General features: G+C 48.8%; 1 protein-coding gene across 1 annotated transcript in view; it reads left to right on the forward strand.

Annotated features, from left to right (window-relative positions):
• The first annotated feature begins 283 nt into the window (after nucleotides 1–283).
• Nucleotides 284–17,216, forward strand: part of CCDC80 (coiled-coil domain containing 80) — a 37,530-nt gene continuing 20,597 nt past the window's right edge. The window contains exons 1-3 of the mRNA XM_054044222.1: nucleotides 284–907; nucleotides 1,340–3,264; nucleotides 10,440–10,596. Coding sequence (XP_053900197.1) covers nucleotides 1,351–3,264; nucleotides 10,440–10,596 — 2,071 coding nt within the window. The 5' untranslated portion in view covers nucleotides 284–907; nucleotides 1,340–1,350. The remainder of the gene's footprint in view (nucleotides 908–1,339; nucleotides 3,265–10,439; nucleotides 10,597–17,216) is intronic.

Consider the following 17,216-nt stretch of genomic DNA (forward strand, 5'->3'; position numbering starts at 1 on the left):
GGAAATGAGTTTCTTAAGCATGTAATTTTTAACTTGATAGTGTCAGTTTAGTGGAATGAGAAAAGAAGACAAGGAAGGGAGGGCTAGGGGGGAAGGTCAAGCCAGTATGAGAGCTTGAGGTGCTTAAAGAGTTAAGGTCGCAGTCATCCTTTTCTAAAGTGATTTATGATGATGATGTGAAACGTTTCAACCCCCTAAGAAATTTCCTCCGCCCTCCCTCAGTGAGTTGAAGTGGGAAGGAGGCGGTGTTCTGCTGATCTGTTAAATTCTTAGTGAAGTTTCCCTCATTTCCAGTGGTGGCTGCTGTTTGAGTTTGGTTTAGAGCAGGGATGAGGTTATCCTGACATTTCTGGGATCACATCTAGCAAAAAGGAAGAAGAAGAAAAAGAAAAGATTGGGAAAAAAAGTGGGGCGATAAAGAGCAGGCTAAAGAGGGCTTCTTTTCTCAACATCGCATTCCTGTGTTTTGCTTCAGCCTGGAAAATATATTAATCCCAGGTCTTTTTCTCTCTGGAAACAAAGGAGCTAAACTAGAGTGAGGAGGAAAGGAGTGATTAGAAGGATCATGAAACTTTAAAAGAGAGAGAGAGATTTAGAAACAACTGAGAGTTCACTTTTATTAGATGAAATGTGTCTCTCTGTGTGTGTGACTGATACAGAAACAAGACAGACCTGCAGGTAAATGGAGCAGCAAAGATCACAAAGGAAATTTCCTTTCGCTTCATCCCACTTGTCAAGAAGGTGAAGAAAAACAAAAAAGTAAAAGCTTCACAGTGAACCGGACATTCTCTGGAGTCTGTTTTGTTACATAAAAACCAGTGAGCTGCAGCAAAACTCCATGGCATTGCTCTCCCTCTAAAGAAAGGGCTGGGATACACGGATCTTGAACAGAAACTTTCCTGAGAGGGTACGTTTTAAGTTAAAAACAAACTCTTGGCTTACCACCTCTGTGAGCCACTGTGTGTGTGTGTGTGTGTGTGTGTGTGTGTGTGTGTGTGTGTGTGTGTGTGTGTGTGTGTGTGTGTGTGATGTAAACATAATTACTATATTTTTTTACTTATTTGGATAGATAGATAAATAGATTCATGTTATAGACTGATTATCTCATTTTTGGCCTAAATTAATCTACTCTGTGCTTTTCTAGAAATAGCCTCCAAAGTTTTTATAGAAATACCATGACAGGACTAAGTTGTATTTAATACTTTATATAACTGAAACTTCACAGTGTATGTGTTGCTCTCTGGTCACTAAGAAAATGCAAGATATATCTGTCTATGTCTATGTCTATATCTAAAATTCTACTATTAACATTTAACTTTTCTCCTCATTTCTTTTGAAGTGGATCGCACAATGAACCGGACACTCATTCTGAGTTTAGCCATGCTGTGGGCAACATGGCTAGCGTGTGACTCTGAGAAGACCGTGAGGCTAGCAGACAGAGGGAGCCATGAAATTAGTTACTTGCCTCTTTCTCACAAGGCTAGCAATGGATCGCTGTCCTTCCTGAGAAGGTCGGAGGCATCCCAGAGGAGTTGGACGCCTTCAATGGGGAATCTCCAACGTCCTGTTGCCAAGAGGGATACTCCAGCATCAAAAAATGTACAACCTGACCTGCTGCGAGATGAAGTGCCGGCCCAGGCCAGGAGAGTCAGGGCCAGAGTAAGGCAGACGCAGAGACACACCACTGCGGCCAAACATCCCCAGCCTGAGATGATCAAGGACGAGGGGAAGTCTGCCGTATCTCGGTCACGGATTGTACGTTTCCCTTCAGGGTCCAGTTCTCCCAATGTCCTGGCCAGCTTTGCCGGCAAGAACAGAGTCTGGGTCATCTCTGCCCCTCATGCCTCTGAAGGCTACTACCGGCTCATGATGAGCCTGCTTAAGAGCGATGTCTACTGCGAACTGGCCGAGAGGCACATCCAGCAGATTGTGTTGTTCCATGAGGAAGGGGAGGAAGGAGGGAAAGTCAGGAGGATAACCAGCGAAGGGAAAATCCTGGAGCAGCCTCTAGATCCCAGCCTCATCCCTAAGCTCATGAGCTTTCTGAAACTGGAGAAAGGGAAATTTGGCATGGTGCTGCTGAAGAAGACCCTACAGGTGGAGGAAAGGTACCCTTACCCTGTAAGGCTAGAGGCCATGTACGAAGTCATCGACCAGAGCCCCATCAGGAAAATCGAGAAGATGAGGCAAAAGGGTTTCATCCAGAAATGCAAAGCTGTCGGGGTGGAGGGGCAAGTGGTGGAGGAAAGTAACAATGGTGGCAGCACCAGACCTACATCAAGTGGTGGACAAGTCCAGCTGTCGGTAAGGAAGGAGGAGCCAAGGAGAAGCAATGCTCAGCCAACAAGGAGCAAAACAGTGAGGAAACTAATCACGACCACAGTGGCTCCTCCTCCCCCTACAACGAGGGGCAGCACCCTCCCTCCCACAACCACCACTACCCAGGCAACCACCCGCACAGTGATGATGCCGAGCAGACCTATCACCACAGCCACACCCCTTCCAACCACTCAGAGAACTTGGACCACAAAGTCACACACCACTTCCGACTATGATAGGCTGCCCACAGCGCCTGAGGCAACTGCCCCGCGGGGAACAGCCACTGATGATTTCTACTCCCCTGTGTGGAATGAGAACCGCAGAGACAGGCAGCATGGTCACCCGGAGAGACACCCAGTAGCCACCCGGAGACCTGGCAAAGTTGCCAGCTACGACAGCTACACAGAGGCTCCCCTGGCCGCCTCAGAGCACTACACGAGGGCAAACACAGGTAGATTTAGAGACAACCGTACAGACCGGAAAGACTATATACACCGGGATCCCAGTGTCACACCAGGCCAACACAAACCAGCCAAAGCCAAGCCACCTAAAAAGAGAACCCAGGAAAAGATCCTGAGCAATGAATACGAGGATAAATATGACCCAAGCAGGCCTGCTGTCCCCCACTTGGAGCAAGAGATCGCAGCAGGGAATGTCCCACCGAAGAAAGGGAAAGAGCCAAAGAAGCACGATCGACCAGACAAGCCTGAGAAGAAGAAGAAGAAGGAGAGACCCGATAAGCTGCAGAAGAGCGAGAAGCAGGCCAAGAAGGACAAAGCTGAGAAGAAGACCAAGCAGGACAAAGACCGCAGCAAGAAGAACAAGAAGGGGAGCAGGACTGAGAACGAGGGCCACCTGAAGCCAAACACAAAGCCTTTCGTTCAGCCCTCCAGGAAATCGGTGACAAACCTCCTGGATTTTTTTGAAGGCAAACGGCGACTCATTGTAAGTAGCATGTTCCTGAGCATTATCACCTCACACATTAAAATAATTCTCCCCATAGTGAGACTGTAGTGAATGGGAAATCTGGGGCGGGGTTATTTTTTTTAACATTGTTTTTTACAATGGCGGTGAAAGGTACCAGCCTGACAGCTTTGGAGACAAAGGCCTCCAGTGGGGAAGCTTGCATCAATGCCCTCTGCACTGTGCCTGTTCTTAACCTTGCATTGGTGGGACTCTCTCTCGGGCGAAAGGGGAGTTCATCATCCATGGCTCATTCAGTCCTTGACCTTCTGCTGCAACAGCCAATAAAGGGCACCAATCATGCTGGCATCTTTGATATGGTGACTGAGAGTCCTGTGGCACCTTTAAGACTAACAGATGTATTGGAGCATAAGCTTTCATGGGTGAATACCCATTTCGTCAGACGCATGGAGCACCCACGAAAGCTTATGCTCCAATACATCTGCTAGTCTTAAAGGTGCCACAGGATTCTCTGTTGCTTTTTACAGATCCAGACTAACACGGCTACCCCTCTGATACTTGATATGGTGGACAGCAGTCTGTGAGGAATTGGACCGGAGCCTTCTCATTCGCTTTGCATGGAGCTACCAAACAGCCATCCTGGTTTTGGCTCTGTAGGGTGATGGGCTCTATATCTGGGATGATTAATGAAATGAGGTTGCAATGTGGGTTTTGTCCATCAACCAAATTGGGATGCTTGTTGGTGTTACCACTACCCACTACATTCCAGTTCCCAGCATGCTCTGCCAGCTGACATCTGTTTCATAGCGATGCTAGTGTCCAAACTCTGGAAACAGGCCAAGTGGTTGGGCACTGCTTGTGGGCATGTGTGAGCATGTATATATGCACACATGCTTGCGCATATACATGCTGAAGGTAGAATTTTCAAAGCTGCCATTAATTTCTGATGGGAATTAGGCATTCAGGTTTCTCTGGCGAGCCCACCCTATGCTAGTTTAATTACAACAGGCTCTTTGAGTGAGGTTCCAAGGCTTAGAAACTGAGCACAGCCTGAAGCTGCTTCTCCCAGGGTTTAATAATATTGTATGTTTTTCCATTGTATGTATCTAAAAACATTTCACCTGTGAAAGGGAACAATTTAGCCCCAGTTCAAATGATTTCTTTGGTAGGCAGCATTCGCTTTAAAGGTTCATTTTGAAAAGTAGCTCTTTGAAAAATAGCATTGTGGGAGTTCTCATTCAGTCTCACAGGTTAGCTCAGTTTACAAGGATTTTCCAGTGGCCAGTATCACCAACAGCACCAGGGCTCCAAAAATCCAGCCAGGCTCTTCTGCCCCTTATACCATCGCCCGTAACAAAGATTCTGCCATCTGCCATGGGAGTTCAGTTGACAGTTACGCTGATGATGCATGAGACAGCACAGAATCCAACTTTCTCTCCCCTAGTTTAGCTCTGCAGGGCTAAAAGGAATAAATGCGCTAGAGCAGTGGATCTCAAACTAGGGCCGCCGCTTAGTCAGGGAAAGCCCCTGGTGGGCCGAGCCGGTTTGTTTACCTGCTGCATCCGCAGGTTCGGCCGATCGCGGCTCCCACTGGCCGCAGTTCACTGCTCCAGGCCAATGGGGGCTGCAGGAAGGGCGGCCAGCACGTCCCTCAGCCTGCGCCACTTCCTGCAGTCCCCATTGGCCTGGAGCGGCGAACCACGGCCAGTGGGAGCCGTGATCGGCCGAACCTGTGGACGCGGCAGGTAAACAAACCGGCCAGGCCAGCCAGGGGCTTTCCCTGAACAAGCGGTGGTCCTAGTTTGGGACTCACTGCTCTAGAAAGAGAGAGAGATCCAAACCAAAACAGCAGATTTGAACAGCACTGAATTTTGGAAACAGGGAGGGGGCCATGTGTTTGAAAAAACCTGACCCTAGGGAATCTGAATTTTGCAAATGACCCTGGTCTTAATACTTGGCCAAACGAAGACCGCAGATCAGAACTGCCCTGAAGTTTAGGGTCTTTGAAACCTGGCTTTAGTTCTGAACGTTGTGGCTTCCAAAAATTAGTGTCACATCAGGCCAAAAAAAGAGACGAGTACAGAATAGAAATCAGAGAAGCCGGACAGCCACTGCTTTCCTCCCTGAAGGACCCTGGTGACTCATCACTCCGTCTGGAATTTGAATCTCCCGATCTCAGATCACTTCTCAGCTGGAGCTCAGATATGAAATGAGTCATCCAGTCTCGGGTAGTCGGGCCGGAACAGGCTGCAGGCAAACGCTGCTACCAAGCTGCATTAGAATTTGTCACAGTCCGGTACTACCAATAGTCTCCTCCTCCTGGAAGCTAGATTCATTATGCAGTAGTCATTAATGGAGGTGATATTGGAGATACAGCACATGGCTCTGCCTTTGTTTTATGTGACACATGCACAAGGTAGATTAAAGGTAACTGAAATCTGGATCTACTGACATTTCAGGCCCCTTAAAATAAAAACCACCTTTCTTTGCACTCTTTCTCTTGCACCCTTTTCCCCAAGCAGACTTTTCTATCCAGCTCTGCTATCTCTTCCTCTCGGGTCCAATTCTCCCAGTCAATTGCCCCAGATGTACAGTTCTCTTACATTCCTGAGTCCTTGATCTTCCTCCCAAAAGAATCAGCCCAGGTCTCTCTAGTATCAGCTCTGCCTGTGCGGTTTCCCACTGCTCTGCTACACTGTTCCCTTTGGGCCACTCGGATGACGGGGCCTGGCTCCAAAAGATCCTGTCTCAATCCTCCCCCCGAACGTGAAGTTAGAGAGAGAATCGCTGCTTATGGTGGTTCAACCAGCCACTTCATAGGGGCGGGTTAAGTGCTATAACTGGCTAAACGGAGAGCTGGGCCCAAATTGCAGATTCTGATCTGAATTTCAAATGTCCAAAAGTTTGTAGGGTGTTCAGAGCAAGGGCTTTGGTTCATCCCTTAATAGATATAGAGAACTGCTGTAAAATCTGTATCCACATCTTGATCTGGATTTTGAAACCCCACCCTGGTTCAGATCTGTGGTCAGAAAGTTTTGCCTGAGGGAGTTTGGTTTTTGTGTGTTATTCTGTGGTGATGAAGTGGAGACTGAGGGTTTGTATGTAGCATTTCACTCACACACACACACACACACACACACACACACACACACACACACACACACACACACACACACACACACACACACACACACACACGACATAGGCAAGTAGCAGTTAAAATGCAACCTAAAATTAAACCAATAAGTAAATCCCTGTTTCATAGAATCATAGAATATCACGGTTGGAAGGGACCTCAGGAAGTCATCTAGTCCAACCCCCTGCTCAAAGCAGGACCAATTCCCAACTAAATCATCCCAGCCAGGGCTTTGTCAAGCCTGACCTTAAAAACCTCTAAGGAAGGAGAATCCACCACCTCCCTAGGTAACTCATTCCAGTGCTTCACCACCCTCCTCCCCCACTGCAACTTGAGACCATTACTCCTTGTTCTGTCATCTGGTACCACTGAGAACAGTCTAGATCCATCCTCTTTGGAACCCCCTTTCTGGTAGTTGAAAGCAGCTATCAAATCCCCCCTCATTCTTCTCTTCTGCAGACTAAACAATCCCAGTTCCCTCAGCCTCTCCTCTTAAGTCATGTGTTCCAGCCCCCTAATTATTTTTGTTGCCCTCCATTGGACTCTTTCCAATTTTTCCACATCCTTCTTGTAGCGTGGGCCCAAAACTGAACACAGTACTCCAGATGAGGCCTCACCAATGTCGAATAGAGGGGAATGATCAGGTCCCTCGATCTGCTGGCAATGCCCCTACTTATACAGCCCAAAATGCCATTAGCCTTCTTGGCAACAAGGGCACACTGTTGACTCACATCCAGCTTCTCATCCACTGTAACCCCAGGTCCTTTTCTGCAGAACTGCCTCCTAGCCATTCGGTCCCTAGTCTGTAACAGTGCATGGGATTCTTCCGTCCTAAGTGCAGGACTCTGCACTTGTCCTTCTTGAACCTCATCAGGTTTCTTTTGGCCCAATCCTCTAATTTGTCTAGGTCCCTCTGTATCCTATCCCTACCGTCCAGCGTATCTACCACTCCTCCCAGTTTAGTGTCATCTGCAAACTTGCTGAGAGTGCAGTCCATGCCATCCTCCAGATCATTAATGAAGATATTGAACAAAACCGGCCCCAGGACCGACCCCTGGGGCACTCCACTTGAAACCAGCTGCCAATTAGACATGGAGCCGTTGATCACTACCCATTGAGCCCGACAATCTAGCCAGCTTTCTATCCACCTTATAGTCCATTCATCCAGCCCATACTTCTTTAATTTGCTGGCAAGAATACTGTGGGAGACAGTATCAAAAGCTTTGCTAAAGTCAAGGAATAACACATCCACTGCTTTCCCCTCATCCACAGAGTCAGTTATCTCCTCATAGAAGGCAATTAGGTTAGTCAGGAATGACTTGCCCTTGATGAAGCCATGTTGACTGTTCCTGATCACTTTCCTCGCCTCTAAGTGCTTCAGAACTGATTCCTTGAGGACCTGCTCCATGATTTTTCCAGGGACTGAGGTGAGGCTGACTAGCCTGTAGCTCCCCAGATCCTCCTTCTTCCCTTTTTTAAAGATGGGCACTACATTAGCCTTTTTCCAGTCATCCAGGACCTCCCCCGATCGCCATGAGTTTTCAAAGATAATGGCCAATGGCTCTGCAATCCCATCCGCCAACTCCTTTAGCACCCTCGGATGCAGTGCATCCGGCCCCATGGACTTGTCCTCGTCCAGTTTTTCGAAATAGTCCCGAACCACTTCTTTCTCCACAGAGGGCTGATCACCTTCTCCCCATACTGTGCTGCCCAGTGCAGCAGTCTGGGAGCTGACCTTGTTCGTGAAGACAGAGGCAAAAAAATCATTGAGTACATTAGCTTTTTCCACATCCTCTGTTACTAGGTGGCCTCCCTCATTCATTAAGGGGCCCACACTTTCCTTGACTTTCTTCTTGTTGATAACATACCTGAAGAAACCCTTCTTGTTACTCTTAATATCTCCTGCTAGCTGCAATTCCAAGTGTGATTTGGCCTTCCTGATTTCACTCCTGCATGCCTGAGCAATATTTTTATACTCCTCCCTGGTCATTTGTCCAATCTTCCACTTCTTGTAAGCTTCTTTTTTGCGTTTAAGGTCAGCAAGGATTTCACTGTTAAGCCAAGCTGGTCGCCTGCCATATTTACTGTTCTTTCTACACATTGGGTTGTTTTTTTCCTGCAACCTCAATAAGGATTCTTTAAAATACAGCCAGTTTGTTTTGCAGAGAATGCCAGGCTATTTTAAAGCTATGATTTGAGGTTTGCTTTGCCTCTGAAATGCTTCCCACTTTATCTGACAAGATTTGCCAGAGTGAGACAAATTCGTTGCTCACTTATACCCATACAGTTACACTGGGCCAAATTCTGCATTCATATCCACACACTGGCTATGAAACTGGGAGCAGAACCTGGCTCATTTTCTGGTACTTATTTGAGTTCTCAAACAATATTTAAAATACTTCTTTTTAAGCATTTTACTGCAACTTTAAAGTAACATGACTTGTGCTATAGATCAGTAATCAAATCGTCTTGTGTTCATATAACCTCTATGGGCCTGATTCTCATTTACACTAAAGCACTTTTTCATCACCAGGGTGATGTAAAGGGGCCTCAATATAAATGAGACTCAGGCCCTATAGGCCTATAGCTCGTCCTTGTAACTGAATGTACTGATAAACTGTATTTATAAAGCATGTTTCATAAAAAGTATTCCAGAAAGCCTTACACAGTTAAGACAATATTATGTCTTGTGATAAGCCTAAGCCACAAAATTTGGCTCCAGATTTCAACTCCCCCAGTGTTCAGCAGCATTGGGATCTGGGGGTTTTGGACAGCTCTAGTTAGAACTATTCTGTTTCAAGTGGATGCAGGATTCTCCTCCACTTCCCGTCCTAAACTGTTGTGTGGTGTTGCTGTGTAGTTAAACAGCTGCCATCTCACCTCCCACACCTGTGTCTTTTGGAAAACACTTGAGGAGGCATTGGTGTGAACCTAAAAGATTTTTTTATTCTACTGTAATCATTTCCTCCTGCCCCGCCCCACACCACTTTACATATCTTTCCCCTCCCTCCTTGCTCAACAAATTAAATAAGGCCTACAAGTGGGAATTTCCAAGTGGTTTTGGCTAACTATGAGGTAGATGGTGCCCGGATCTAATGCAACCATGCAGGTTAGTAGAGGGACCACATTAGATATGCCTGGATCATGGGCACAGGGGAGAAAGAAAGGGCTGTGGCTTAGATCAGGGATCGGCAACCTTCGGCATGCGGCCCGTCAGGGTAATCCATTGGCGGGCTGCAAGACATTTTGTTTACATTGACTGTCCACAGGCACAGCCCCCCGCAGCTCCCAGTGGCCATGGTTCCAGGCCAATAGGAGCTGTGCGAAGCAGCAGCCAGCAAGTCCCTGGAGCCCACGCCACTTCCCACAGCTCCCTTTGGCTGGGAATGGTGAACCGCGGCCACTAGGAGCTGCGGGGGGCCATGCCTGCAGATGGTCAACGTAAACAAAATGTCTCGCCACCCATCAGTGGATTACCCTGACAGGCCATGTGCCAAAGATTGCCGACCCCTGGCTTAGATCCTCAAAGGTATTTAGGCACATAACTCCCATTGAAATCAGTGGGAGCTAGGCACCTCAATACCTTTGATGATCTGAGGCTATGTACCCAGTGTTCTCGCCTCTATAAACAAATGGATGTGAGGGTGTGTCGACCTACCTACTCCCGCCTCAATGGGTTGGGCTGGAGAACTGACTGGATTCAGAAAGACAAAGATGTAAGAGGGGAGTATGTTGTTCCTTGTAACGTCTGTAGCAACGTACTCCTCTCCTACCAGCACAACAGGGGAGTGCCAGAGTGACTGTGTCTTGGAGGGGTGTCTCTGGGGCTATTCCTCTAGCTGACCTATCACCTTTTGCTCGGGGCTGGGCCTAAAGACACAATCTATCCCTAAACAAATAAATGTAAGTTCCTGAGCTGCTGGCTATTGTGTGGAAAAGAAACCTCAGGGGGCAAGCACTAAGATGCTGTTCTTCTTTGGAGAGCTGCTCCTCTGACATAGGGGCTCGCTATGGCTTTGTTCTGAAACTAATCAAACTCTTTGTCTCTGCCATCCCCTAGCTGATCACGACCCCCACGGCCGACACCACCATGTACGTGCAACAGCGAGACGAATACCTGGAAAGTTTCTGCAAGATGGCCACAAGGAAAATCTCAGTCATCACAATTTTCGGCACCATGAACAACAGCAGCATGAAGATTGACCACTTTCAACTAGGTTCATTTTTTTACATATTTATTTCTCTCCTGTCTCTTTTTTTAAGGTGGGCCGAACATGGGGGAGGGAAGGGAGAAACCCAACTGGGGTTAAAGTCTAAGAGAGATCCTTTGTTGTGGCAACTTCCCCCGCCTACTGCCCACACTTTGTATTTACATAGCTGTCTCTGGTATTTCTCATGTTTAGGTTTCCAACACTGTAAGGTGAAATGTGTGGTAGTTTCTAACGCCAGTGAAAGAGTAGAAAGCAGAAAAGTGTGACCAGGGGAGGGCAGGACGATTATTTGGTTCAGGCCTGTAGACGTCTCATGTATCCATCTCTTTGGGTAACTGAATAGTTACATTTCCGTGATATCACTGGATTTGTTTTGCAGACCATCAGCAGCAAGTGGCAGGCTACAGCCTATTATGCTTTAGGAACTGCCACAATAAATTGGCCAGTGTCACTCACAGGAGTCATTTCACAACGGAGGGGGAAATTGGTTTTGATTAAATAAAAAGTTACTCACAACTCAGACCAACTCAACTCCCATTCTGAAGTTCCAAATGGTTCCCTTCCTGTTGCTGAATGTTACATTTTCTCCTCCCTTTGCACTTGGTTTGGTTAGGGTTACCATACGTCCGGATTTTCCCGGACATGTCCGGCTTTTGGGGGCTCAAATCCCCGTCCGGGGGGAAATCCCCAAAAGCCGGGCATGTCCGGGAAAATCGGGAGGGCTGGGTGGTGCTCGGCCGGGGCCGGCGGTGCGGGGCCGGGGGCATGGTGCCGGGCCGGGGTCCGGGCTGGGAGCCGGGTCGGCCGGGCCGGCGGGGAGCCGGGTCGGCCGGGCCCGCGGGGAGCCGGGCCGGCGGGGAGCCGGGTCGGCCGGGCCCGCGGGGGGCCGGGTCGGCCGGGCCGGCGGGGAGCCGGGTCGGCCGGGCCTGCGGGGGGCCGGGCCGGCGGGGAGCCGGGCCGGCCGGGCCCGCGGGGAGCCGGGCCGGCGGGGGGCCGGGTCGGCCGGGCCCGCGGGGGGCCGGGCCTGCGGGGGGCCGGGCCGGCCGGGCCCGCGGGGGGCCGGGCCGGCGGGGAGCCGGGCCGGCCGGGCCCGCGGGGAGCCGGGCCGGCGGGGAGCCGGGTCGGCCGGGCCCGCGGGGAGCCGGGCCGGCGGGGAGCCGGGTCGGCCGGGCCCGCGGGGAGCCGGGCCCGCGGGGGGCCGGGCCGGCGGGGAGCCGGGCCCGCGGGGAGCCGGGCCCGCGGGGGGCCGGGCCGGCGGGGAGCCGGGTCGGCCGGGCCCGCGGGGGGCCGGGCCGGCGGGGAGCCGGGTCGGCCGGGCCGGCGGGGGGCCGGGTCGGCCGGGAGCCGGGCCGGCGGGGAGCCGGGCCCGCGGGGAGCCGGGCCGGCCGGGCCCGCGGGGAGCCGGGCCCGCGGGGAGCCGGGTCGGCCGGGCCCGCGGGGAGCCGGGCCGCCGGGGAGCCAGGGTCCGGCAGTGCTGGGCGGGCCGGGGGTGGTGGGCCAGGGCCGGCACCCCAGGGCCCGAGCCGACCCAGGCTGGAGCCGCCGGGGGGGCTAGCCTGGGCTGCGCCTCCTCCCCCCCACACCCTCCTTACCTGCTTCAGGCTTCCCGCGAAGCAGGGGAGGGGGCGGAGACTTTGGGGAGGGGGAGGGGTTGGGGAGGGGGTATGGGCGGGGCTGGGGGCGGGGGCGGGGGCCGTGGAGTGTCCTCCATTTGGAGGTACAGAATATGGTAACCCTAGGTTTGGTTGGAACAGATTTGGAAGCACCCTTCCAAAATGCCATGCAAAAGGCTTTCCTCACACACATGGGCTAAAACCAGGACAGACAGGAAACCTTACTAGACAGCTATTGTGTCAGAGTTCCTTCCCTTCTCTGAATCAGCTCTCTCCTCCCTAGCAAATGTCTGATTTTAGCATGCCCCCAGAATGAGCGTTCTCAGGCATGGTCATTGTAAGGGTGTGCTTTTCAGTATTTTCCCCTCTCTGTTAAACATGTTTTGCCTAGAGATGGCCCCCAACCAAACAGTGCAAAAATGTGGGGAAGGAAGTTTGAATCTGGTGCTGAGCACAGCTTTAGTTTACTTATTGTGGTGTGGATATTCTTTTGGATATCTGGAGCCTTTTCATTCTCTTAGAAGGGGCTCAAGCAAATGTGCTTTCTTTACTCATAAAGCAATGTACAACCAGCCTGGCTACTTTGGGTGGCTGGTGTACAGTTGTTCAGCTCATGGTGCTATGCACCACCCCAACTGTCAGTGAATGAACCCAGGGTTCTTCTAGATACTTTGTTCAGCCCATGCATGTTCCACTAAGCATCTAAACCAGCTACACACACCCTCTGCTGCCTTCTTTAAGGGGGGCATCTTCAAAGCGCCAAATGAGAGCTGGGTCTCCAATTCCCTTAGGCAGGTTTGAAAATCTGAGTGTACAAGTTCAGGTCCTGATGCAAAGCCTACTGAACTCAGTGGGAGTCTTCCTGTTGACTTCAGTGGGTTTTGGAGCAGGTCCTTAGTTCCCACTCCAGCAAAGTACTTAAGCTTGTGTGTAACTTTAAATATGTGAATAGTCCCATTGATGTCAAGTAGGGCTACTCCCGGGGTATAGTTATGAATGGGCAAGTACTGGTAATATCAGAATGCCCCAAGCATGGGAACACCCCTGCCAGCATGGCCTCAGACGCACAGAGTATGCAAGGTCACGCTGTGCAGAGGATGCCATTTTGCTCTACAAAATGGTATCCTCTATAGGCCACGACCTTGGACACATAGTGCATGCGAGGTTATGCTATGTGTAGGATGCCATTTTGAGAACAAAATGGCATCCTCCATGCAGCAAAAGTGCCGGTATGCCATTCCGGCGCAATCCCACTACATCAAAGGGCTGCTCTATGCTTCAAGTTACACATAGGTTTATGTGCTTTGCTGGATTGCAGCTTTTGAAGAGCTTGTATAGAAACTATTGCTCTTTCTCATAGCTCTGCCATATCAAACCCAGTTTCCTCTGGGAGTTTAGCTGCTTCTCCAAACTTCTTGGGTAAGGGAGACTGGCTGGAAATCTCATGAGCTCAACTCTTTCGTGGCATTTCAGGGCTGGCAGACAGCTGGTCTGAGGTTCGGGAAGTTGTGACGGAATGCCTGCTATCACCCTGCTGCCTCAGCGGAGGATCTAGGTCCCTGTGTCTGTGAGGGTTGTGACTCCCTGGGCACATTTATTCCATCATCAAACACAACAGGAATCACCAGCCACTCAGAGCGGGGCCCTGAGAGCAGAGTCTAGAGAGCATTTCTGTGTCTCTATAGCACACCTGGAGCAGGGAAAGCTCTTTCTAAGTAAGTCTAAGTTTACTCAAGATCACCCCATGCATAGTTAGGCCCATACACATATCAGTGCCCTGATAAGGATTATATGTAGCTGCAATCTGGATAATAAAACAGAAATGCACTTTGTTTGACATACGCCATACTCCTTCAGCCTGTTCCAGGTTTAACCCAAACCCAGCAAAGTTCCAGAAACCATGCAAGTGTACGAGAGTGGAATCCTCAGATAGAAGAAAGAAATTAGGTGATGAAACACAGAAAGCTTACAGGGGTTCATCTCAGCTAGTGACACGAGAAAAACAACTTGGTTAAAATAAGAGCCCACCTGAACTTGTGCCAAATCCTGAACCTTTTATGTGTTCAGAAAATAGGAATTTATTTTCCTTTTTCCCTTTTCATTTTTTATTTGGTCCTGTCTGGCTTCTCGTCAGGACCAGAAGCAGCAATATCTCCCAAGGAGAGCTGTTCTTGCAATATTTATGGCCTGACCAGATGCACTAGTGTCCAGCACAATGGTGTCCCTATCTTGGATGGGGCCTTTCTGCACTACTGTAATACAAATACTAAATGATAATAATATAATAATCTCATGCAAGAATCTCTTCTCCTGAAACTTCCAGCTTAAGGACATGCTCTAGCTCAACCACAAGATATGGGCTTGAAGCAGGAATCAATGGGTGAGGATCTCTGGCCTGTGTTGTGTAGAAGGTTGAATTAGACGGTTATAATAGGCTCTTCTGGCCTTAAAATCTATGGATCTAAAGGGAAGCATAGGTTTAAATCTGTCATCAGACACGAGTGAGCACTACTGACCGAGCTCATAAAGTCTCCTTCAGAGCTGGCCTCATTCAATGCACATTTGAAAAGATTCGCACATTCAGTGGCAGGGTGGTTTCAAAAGCACTGGCTAGCTCTGCTCCTATTGTATCCCATGAGAGTCTCCCAACTGACTTCCCTAGACCAGAGTTAGGCCAGTGCTAAGTGCTTTTGAAAATCCCACTCCAAGTAGCCAAATTAGCCACATGTGCATGGGCTGCACAGCCCCACCTTCACTCCAAATGCTAGGACCACGTTAAGAAACTAAGCATTGGACCCAAGACTACAACCCACACTGCTTAGGTCCACAGCCAATGCTTAATGCACTGGGCCACTGTACTGCTCAGCCAAGCAACCCAACCTTGCTGTAACCTCATCTAAATCCTCTCCCCAAGCCCCTAAGTAGCTGGGCTTGGCACTGTGGAGATGTATGTGAGGGAGGAAGGAAAATAATTCTCCCCCCCCCCCAGTGGCAGAACTGCTCTGGGGCTGCTATTGAAGCCGTGAGGGTACCAGGGTTCCCACATTCCTGCTGTGACCCCTCCAGAAAGGGTGGAAAGAGAGCAGCTTCCATGTGGCAGTAGATCGTGTGGTCTCTCTCAATTCCTGCCCTATCTTTGCACAGCAGAATGATGCTGGTCCTGCTGCTAGAGACCATCTCTGGCCATGGAGGTTGAGGGCAGGTGGTGAATAACAGAGTGATCTTGAAATGGACCCCTGGGTTCCCTGGCTAGTAATCTCTTCCCGGTTTGCAAAAATGTCTAGTTCTGTCTCCTGCTCCTGCCTTTAACTCCTAGTTTTACTCTCTGCCTTAAGCTATCAGTTGTGAAGAGGAGCATTGTCAAATAGTTTGTCTTCTCTGGTCTCCCTTAACAGAGAAGCCCTAAAATGTCACCTCAGTACTGACATCTGCAATCTTAACAAAACAAATAGTGCCATGGTTATAGACACATGGTTAATGTTTATTTTACATTTATCTGGTGTCAAGTAACTTACCACCGAGCAGGCTGCAGTCACATTTCTCGGTGTTCTTTCTTGCCCTACTCTATTGAGATGGTTTGTCTTTGCTTTGCAGGGTTGTTTGCATTTATTAATAATTAGTATTAGTAATAATTATTATATGTTTTAGAAGTCACATTTTATAAGAACATAGGACTGGAAGGAACCTCTTGGGTCATTGTATCCAGTTCCCTGCTATCACAGGTAATCCCATCATATAATCCCATTCAAAAATGTATCAAGCTCCATTTTACAACATTAGGTTTCTTGCTCCTGCTGTTCCTTTTGGAAGGCTGTTCCAGAAATTCACTCATCAGATGGCTAGAAACTTTCTTCTAGTTCCCAGCCTAAGTTTACTCCTGGCCAGTTTTACAGTTTAAGAATACATGTATAAATATTTCATATGATTTACAGCTGTTTTAATAAATGGTTAAGTGATTGTCAAAGTCCAGGGATTCAATAGGTTGCTTATAACCAAAGCTTGTAATCAACGACATCATCTTCTACCGCTGTGCCTATGACCATGTTTAGCACATATAAATCCTGTCCATAACATGCTGTTAATCATGTACTAACCCTTCATAAACTATTTGTAAATATACCCATAATAGAAATTGTGACCACTGGAATATTCAGACTGTTGACTATTTCTATTAGAAACAGGCTCAGGCTACAAAAAGTTCAGATCCATATCTGAAGTGGATCCAGGGTTTTTGTGCATCCAGTTATAGAGACAATGGGCCTGCAGCGAGCTTTGAATCCACACCCATATCCCCCATAGCATGGAGATGTTCAGAAATGCATGAAAAAGAAAAGTAATGAATAGTGAACCAAACTGTTTGCAGAGATCAAATATTCTGGTCAGTATTTATTTAGTTTATCCAACTTAGTTTGCCTCGTCTCTATTCTCTATTGTCTAATGGTTAGAGCAGGGGAGTCGGACTCCTGGGTCCTATTGCAGCTCTGCCACTGCTTTTTTCTGACTTAGGCAAGTCACTTAATACCTATGTCTCAGTTTCTCCATCTGCAATTGGGGATAGCAATATATACATCTTGGGCTGTTTGGGGGGGGCTTAATTAATGATTGTAGAGTGCTTTGAGATCCTCAGGTGGCAGGTGCTATAGAAGAGCATAGCATAGTTATGACTGTACTCTTTCACAGTTTGTTGTTCCCCACATTTCCTTTAATGTCATTTTTCATGTATTTATTTCTCTATTGCTAGACGTTAATATGATTCCTGTGCTGTGAGATTTAATATATCTTATTGTTCCTGTTTCCACCTGCATTCTTAGGGAACTGCAATAGAAGATAGTGGGGGTCCAGTATGATCTCACCCTCTGCTGCATGTACCTTTTAATATCTCTTTTGGATATTACAAACAGTTTGGATTATGCACCTTTTTCTTTCGGTGCTGTGTTGTGGTAATAGACACTTTAAAGATGACACCTGAGCCAGAGTTAATCCCATTTAACTGGTGCTTCATGTGCGACTGTG

This window comes from Malaclemys terrapin, chromosome 1 (assembly GCF_027887155.1).
Source record: "Malaclemys terrapin pileata isolate rMalTer1 chromosome 1, rMalTer1.hap1, whole genome shotgun sequence".
NCBI classification, from domain to species: Eukaryota; Metazoa; Chordata; order Testudines; family Emydidae; genus Malaclemys; species Malaclemys terrapin.